Source organism: Galeopterus variegatus, unplaced genomic scaffold, assembly GCF_000696425.1.
Source record: "Galeopterus variegatus unplaced genomic scaffold, G_variegatus-3.0.2 Scaffold446, whole genome shotgun sequence".
Taxonomy (NCBI): Eukaryota; Metazoa; Chordata; class Mammalia; order Dermoptera; family Cynocephalidae; genus Galeopterus; species Galeopterus variegatus.
The window spans coordinates 507,104-514,659 of record NW_007726557.1 but is presented as its reverse complement, the minus strand read 5'-3'; the positions used below and the strand labels follow the sequence as shown (position 1 = coordinate 514,659).

Here is a 7,556-nt window from a genome sequence, read left to right as displayed (position 1 = left end):
TGGGTGTGGGTTCATGCAAGAGGGAACCTGCAGGTCCCCAGCTGGGCCCGTCAGGCGTCCCAGGACGCAGGCGGGCTATGGTTGTTTCTAGATGGGCCTCGCAGGGCTGCCCGTTACAGAAGGAAAAATAAAGCAGTCGGACGTGCTGCTCCGGCTCCAGCGGCAGCGCCATCGGCGCCGACCTTGCCCGGCCCAAGAAACCAAGGAAGAGGCTGGAAAGCGCACCAGGAAGGCCAGCGAGCCGCGCACAGACACCCAGCCGCGCCATCGGGAGCCGCGAACGGACTGCCACAGGCCCCGCCACACCTCGCAGGAAGGGCTGACGCTGCAGGGCCAACAGCACCACCCAGGGGGCACCGAGACGCCCACCGTGGGCGGTGTAAGGCACATGCCTCCTAGCACGGCCGATGCCAGCATCCCCTGAGACCAGGCCCACTCCTGGCATCTACACAACGCAGGCTGGACAGGGCGATCAAGGGACAAAGACCATGGGATTCTGTGTGTATGAGACGGACATCAGCCAGGTGACTCCAGATGGAAGAAGATTCGGGGTTGCCAGGCTGGGAGCAGGGCATGAGAGCCACAGCTAATGGGATGGGGTTTTACTAGGGGAACAAAAACGTTTCAAAATTGATGGTGGTGATGACTACACGGCTCTGAGAAGATACTAAAAACCCCATAGGGCAGGTGAATTATATCTCAGTAAGGAAAAGACAGAGACAGACACAGAGACAGAGACACAGAGAGAGACAGACGCAGAGACACAGTGACAGAGACAGAGACACAGAAAGAGAAATAGAGACAGAGACACAGAGAGAGAGACACTACAATGCTCACGGCAGCATGACAGGGAACCGCGCAGAGCTGGACAGATGTGACGTTGGCCCACCCTCAAGCAGATAAGTGTGCAGAGCTGCGTTGACAGGTGAAATATTGCGACACTCAGCGACAGGAGCCACCCTCAGGCACGAGGCCAGGCGAGAGCACCAGGCACACAGAGCAGAGGCCGGCACGTGACTTGCTCACTGCGGGGTCCACAGACAGCTCCATGGCTTCAGGCAACAAATGCAAAAAGGGAGCCTGGCCAGTGACAACAGCCATTGCGTCCCTCTGTAAAGTGACCACCTGCCCGAACGTCCTGCCAGCCCAGCCTGGCTCTGAGCCTGGACAGGCCGCCCTGGAGCAGGACTGAGCAGCTGCAGGATTTGCAGGGCCCAGTGCAAAGTGAAAACCAGGAGGCCTTGTTCCAAATCATTAGGATTTCAAGACGGCAGGAGCAGCGAGGCCTACTGCACACTGGACGCCCTCGGGAGACTCCCAGAGACGGAGGACAGAGCCCAGCCCCATCCCACACCGGCCTCAAGCCTCGGCCTCCGCACGTGGAGTAACCTGGCTCGTTCGGGCCAGCAGGTCGTCTCCCTGGTGAGCCCAATGCCACGTGCCCAGACCAGCAACAAGGAAGGGCTCCCTGGAGACCCTGGCATGTGGGTGGGGCTGGGTGTCCGTCCTGGCGGGCAGAGCAGAACATCACCACCATGTCTTCTCTAGGGATAAGGCAGGGGCGGGCAGGCCACAAGCCCCGTGAGAGGTGACCCTGGACTGCCCAGCACCGCCGCTGCAGAGGCCCTGCCCACCCTAGGCATGACCACCTCCTGTGGCAGGGTCCGCACAAAAGCAGAGACCCCATGACCACAGCCCCCCACAAGCACAGCCCAGGGTCAGCTACAGGAGCACGGCCGGAGACCTCCCAGGACCCCACGTACCAGGCTCTGGACGGCCGCTCCCGTGTGGCTCCGACTGCAGCACTAACCCAAGAGAGAAGCTCAGGACCCCTCAACCCACCCGGAGGCACCCAGCCCCCTGACCCCAGGCCCGGGCCCTGGCAGAGGAGGGCAGGGGGGTCAGGGTGGACACCGCCTGTGGTGACAGTCCTCACAGGCAGCCTGGGAACCGGCTCCGGCCCCGGCCGCAGCCCTCATTTCCTCTGCTGGCTTCCTCTGCTGGGGGTGGGGAGGCCCTGGCCGCCTGACCTGCTGCTGTTAGTTCCTCTAGGAATGGCAGGCCAGGGACCAGGGATCGGGGGCCAGGCCCAGAGGGTCCCACATGCCAAAGCCCTCCTGGCACCACGGCCCACAGGTAGGGCTCTCGGGCCCGTGCTGCCCATGCCACCTGAGCATAGGCCAGTGGGGCCAGCAGACCGTGGGCGACAGGCCGGGGCCCCACAGGTGCCGGTTTGCATCACATTCCCGTCCGAGATGTGGTCGAGTCAGCTGTACAAGAGGGGCAGGTGGCCGCAGGGCCCAGCAGGAGGGCCTGGCAGTGGGGCTGGGTGCAGCCCACCCTCAGGAAGCGCTCCATGAGCGAGAGATGGGGTCTGGGTGTCTGAGCAGAACCTGTGCCATCTGGGGACTGGCCACATGAGGACAGAGGGCTGAGGTCCTCACTGCCACCGTGCACAGCCCACACGGCTGCCTGCCCTGCCTGCTGCCTCTCCACGTTGTCGTCCAGGGAGCTGGCGTGTTCCGAGGCCCTGCACACGTGTGTGCCCACATGTTGTTCCAAGGATGACCCTGTAAGGGGGCACCGCTGTCCTGGGGACAGAGGCTGGTGGGCCCCAGGCAAGGCCAAAACCTGGGGCCGCAGTAACAAAGGACCACACACCAGTGGCCAGAACAACAGGAATTTATTCTCTCAAGGTTCTGGAGGGCAGAAGCCAGAGGTCAAGGTGGGGCAGGTCCGCGCTCCCTCTGGAGGCTCCAGGGGAGGGTCTTTCCTGCCTCTTCCAGCTTCTGGGGGCTCCGGGGGCTCCTTGGCTTGTGGCGGTGTCACTCCAGTCTCTGCCTCCGTCTTCCCACGGCTTCTTCTGTGAATCTGTCTTTTCCTCTCCTTACGAAGACACCAGTCATTGGATTTAGGGCCCACCCTGCTCGCATACGGTCATCTTAACTCGATTAGAAAGTTAATCAAGTTGAAGACCTGATTAACTTGACCCGCAAAGACCATATTTCCAGATAAGGTCACCTTCTGAGGTTCTGGTGGACATGAATTTAGGGGTGACACTATTCAACCCAGCACATGCCTCCAGGAGAGCCCCTTGAGGTGGGGACAGCGGGGCACAGGGAAGAACCGCAGAGTCTGGAGGAGCAGGTTTCCCAGGTGCAGCGGACATGATGGGAGTCTGTGCACCTTGAAAATGCAAAGTGGCAGGAGGCAGACCCTCCCAACGTGCTCCAAATGACACTCCAGCCGCAGGTCCACTCCGGCCGGCTCTGGGGACTCAGGCCCACGAGGTCACCATCTGCTGTGTGGACACCCGCATGGGCTGGCCTTGGGCCTGACCACAAGCAGGGGCTGCTCACAGTCGCGCACGTCCAGGGGACAGGCCAGTCCTCCAGGTCACTGACTCCTGGCCCAGGAGATGGGAAGGGGAATTTTCCAGAAGACAGTCAGCAAGCTGCGCAGCTTGGCCTGGACGGAGGACAGGCTGGCGTCACCTCAGGTGGAGGGACCAGGCCGTCCCAGCCTGTTCAGCTCTGCCTCACCTCGCTGTGTGGCTCAGGGCAGGAGCGGAACCTCTCTGAGCTGGGGCTGCTGGGAGATCCATCCTGTCATGCCCTGGCATCTGGCCCATGGCCACTACTCAGAAGTCGGTGACCAGAGTTACCCGTGTTCCACGGTCAGCTGCTCCCAGCAGGGGTCAGGGTCAGGAGGGCACTTCTGTCTCCCAGTTTTGGGACTCCACCCAGCCTTTAGGGCCAGCCCCCAGGAGGGATGGCTTCCTGCTCCCCAAGCCTCAGGGCACCAGCTCAGGACACACATGTCCCTGCCCACCGTGACTTCAGTGACAGTCGGGGCACCAACATGCCCAGCACAAGGGCACCCATGACCAAAGAGAAGCTCTGGGCCTCAGAAGAGCCAGGGCCCAGGAAAGGCTGAGCTCAGGCCCCAACCGACAGGAGGGGCCGCCAGCCCAGAGGGGAGAGACGGGTGCCCGGAGCCCCAGGAGAGGCCCCCCAGGTAGGCGATGACACCACACGGGCACACACGTGTGCTCTGTTTGCCTGCGTGTGAGCATGTGCAAATGTAGGTGTGCGTCGTGCTAGCACGCGTGCAAGGCACACGTGCAGGGCACACGTGCAGATTCACGGACCCACCGAGGGAACGCACAGCCTGGCTTCCCGGGGAACGTGCCTGGATGAGAAGCCACCCCCAGGGAGGCCACTGCCAGCCCTTCTCACCCAGACCCCCTGCAAGGACCTGACTGAGGCTGCCCACCTGTGCCCTGAGAGTCTTGGGGGGGAGGCCACCCCTCGCTCAGGGCATCCTTTGTCAGGCCCCACAGGGAGGGGAGGGGACTCTGGTCAGGGCAGGCTCCTTCTCCAGGCCTGAGCCGTCTGCACCTGCCTTCACAGGCCCCTGCAGCACTTGGGCTGCATCACTAGCAGGTCACATCTGATAGCCAGTGAGCAGGATTCCCGGGGACCCCTAGCCCATTCTCCAGGCTCCCTCTCAGCCCCTCAAGCCCGGAGTGTACCCTCTTCCATGAGCTGCTCAGACCAAGCCCAGCCTAGAACTCATGGCCTCCTCTGCCCTGTCCCCCATCAGTGCAGTCACAGTAAGGCCCAGGCGTGCCCGGCCAGGGCCAGGCACCCAGCCACTCATCAGGGCTGCGTGAGCAAGCATCCTAGCTGGGCTCCACGGGAGCTCAGGGGCTGTGGGGAGCAACAGGCCTCAGTTTCCTAAGCTGCCCCAGCCTTGACCCTGCAGGGTCAGCCTTGAGTGGCACTGCCTGGGTACTTGCCCTCGGCTGAGCACTCCACACCACTGACTCCTCAGACATGGGCACTGCAGTCACTCCCACCTTACAGATTAGGAAACTGAGCCACAGAGAGGGCCAGACAGTCACGAAAGGGCTAGTGAGCCAATGGGGATGGCGCCAGGACGGGCCCTAGCTCCGAACTGCACAGTGCAATGCCGCCCTCCATCCCCCCATGTGGCACCCCTCGTTTCTCAGCTTCCATGCTCCGCCCTCCAGGTCTCCCCAGGGCGAGCTTTCACCTCTGTGGAGCTGATTTCAGAGAGGTTGGGTAACTGATCCAAGGCCACACAGCACAGAGGCGACAGGGCTGCAACAGCCAAGAAGTCCCCCAGGGCACCCACATCCTGGGTGCCAGGAACCGTGGGGCAGTGCTGGACCCCGGAGCAGGCAGCCCTTCTGGTGCTCGCCCACACAGCCATGTCACCCCGGTGCCCTGCCCACATGTGACTGGTGGTGGCTGTGGTGGGCCCAGCCCACCTCCAGAGTGTTCCAACAGCCCCTGCCTCCAACCCTGGACCACGACCACTGCCGTCACCTCTATCGGGACTACACCGCATCCCATGATGGAGGAAGAGCTGAGCACGGCGGTGGGGCATGGCGGGTGACTGTGTCAGGAGCCCAGTGCCCGGGCGCGTGGCACTGCCGTGGACTGTGGAGCGCACATGTAAACTAACTCTGCAGCAGATGCAGACATGAGCCTCCACCCCCGGATTTTGGTGGACCCCAGCAGGAACCCCTCCAGACACAAGCAGACCTCAGAAAGCACCCTCTCACAAGCCTCTGTGTCTGCAGGAGCCTCAGGGGACGGGGTCTCCATGTCTATGCACCACTTGCCTCCAAAACAGCGGTCTCTGTCTGTGGAGCGCAAGTGCCCACGGAGCTCCTGGCCACCCCCTGCCGCCGGCCGGGCCTGGCCGTAGGTGTGACTATCCCATTTAACAGGTGGGAAAACTAGGGCTCAGAGACACGCGGGCAGGCAGAGGGACTTGGGGTAGGGTCAGGAGGTGAGTGGGCTCTGAAGTCTGGGCTGAGCTTAGTGGGAGGACAGAGGACCCCACCTCTCCTTCTGCCCAGCACCCACGTAGAGGCTGACACAGAGCCCTGCAGGCCCAGCCCACCACCCCAGCAGGCCAGTCCCCTTCCCCCGTCATCACCACCAGCCAGGACAGCCCCTCCCAGCAGGAGGGACACGGTGCCCACGGCACCACAGCTCCTGGCCCTTGCCAACTTTCTTCCTCTGAAGCCATTAAACTGACACCTATAACCACCCTGATGGCAGCTGTTTATGCAAACACGCCAGAGAGGCACAGAACTGCTGTTTCTCTAGGGTGGGGGAAGGGACCTCGCATGCCCTGGACACCCCGGAGTAGGGAGAAGGTGATGACACCCCACGCAGGGCAAGTCTGGGCCCTGCGGGGAGTGTAAGAGGCAGGTGTGGGCAAAGGGCTTCCTCCACCCTGGTCAGTCCCGGCACCCACCCCCGCCTGCCACAGTTCCAAGGCCTGGGGCTCTCGGCAAGGCCAGCTCCACCCCCTGCCCTCGGGCCTGGTCAGCTGCGCTGCTGGGTTCTGGGCCATTCACTTGCTCCTGGCACCATGATCTCCGAGCCCTGGGGTTGCCCCGGAAGTCATTTCTGAGCAAATGACACCCACAGCCCTAAGCCCAGCAAAACAATCCCCCATCCATCCCCATCCCCCACTCGAGGAGAAAATGCCTCCAGACCCGGCTGTGCCCAAGGGACCCTGCGCATCACTGCACACGCTGGGCCCTGCTCCAGTGAGGGAGACCCAGGAAGGCCCGGCAGTGCAAGCCCAGCTTTGTTGGAGCTGGATCAGCCTGTGCCGGGGCCCCAGGAACACGTGAGTGGGCCTTGGGCCCTTGGGCCACGGCTCCAGGGCAGGGGTTTGTCTCCTACTCAGCCAAGCAGGGGCCCTAGCTGGAGAAGGCAGAGAGAAGAAAGCCCATAGCCTCCTGGCGACAGATGGGGCCTCCAGCTGCCCCAGCCCCCTCCACCCAGTGCAGCTGCCCACTGCAGCAGGAGGCCAGGCGGCCATGGGTAAATATGCCACCACTGGGTCCACTAGCCATGTGGGGTGAGAGGCCTGGCCCCAGTCCCCTGCAGCCAATGTGACACCACTACTCCAGCCTCACCCACTGACCGGGGGGTCTGGGCACCCCCAAGGCCCATCTCTCCTGAGCCTCTGCCCAGTGGGCTCTGTCCTGCGGGTGGGTCATTGGTCCCACCTTCCCCCACAGGCTGCTGGGTGGCTGGCAGGAGGACTCCAGGGACCTGCTCCCAGACTGGGAAGGAGCCTCCCATGCTGAGACCGTGGACCAGCAAGAGGCCATGGCAGGCCTGAGCCCCAGCCCAGTTGACACCCACACACAGCCCCAAGGGCCCTCAGTCCTGGGCACCCCCTCTTCTGGACACCTGGAACCAGCGCAGGCCCTCCGGACCCCAGTTACCTGTGCCTGGGAGACGTCCATGTAGACACGGGGCTGAGCCGCGCTGTCAGCCAGCAGCCGAGGCCCCCTGCGCCCGGCCGGGCCCCGCGGCCTGCCCACCTCCGTAGAGCCGGGGCCTCCCGGGGTCCTGCCCGTGCACCCCGCTCCTTCGTGGCTGGGCTCCGGGCGGGGAAAGGGTTAATTCCCATGCAAAATAGGAAGCCCGCGGCCGGCGGCCTTGTCCGCAGAGGGCCGGGTGGCAGGTGGGGACAGCCGCATCCGGGCGGGCGGG

General features: G+C 63.5%; 1 protein-coding gene across 1 annotated transcript in view; it reads left to right on the top strand.

Annotated features, from left to right (window-relative positions):
• Positions 1–5,413: 5,413 nt before the first annotated feature.
• LOC103587401 overlaps positions 5,414–7,556 on the top strand; it is a 27,485-nt gene continuing 25,342 nt past the window's right edge. The window contains exons 1-3 of the mRNA XM_008568849.1: positions 5,414–5,420; positions 5,612–5,735; positions 7,209–7,306. Of these exons, the coding sequence (XP_008567071.1) occupies positions 5,414–5,420; positions 5,612–5,735; positions 7,209–7,306 (229 nt within the window). The remainder of the gene's footprint in view (positions 5,421–5,611; positions 5,736–7,208; positions 7,307–7,556) is intronic.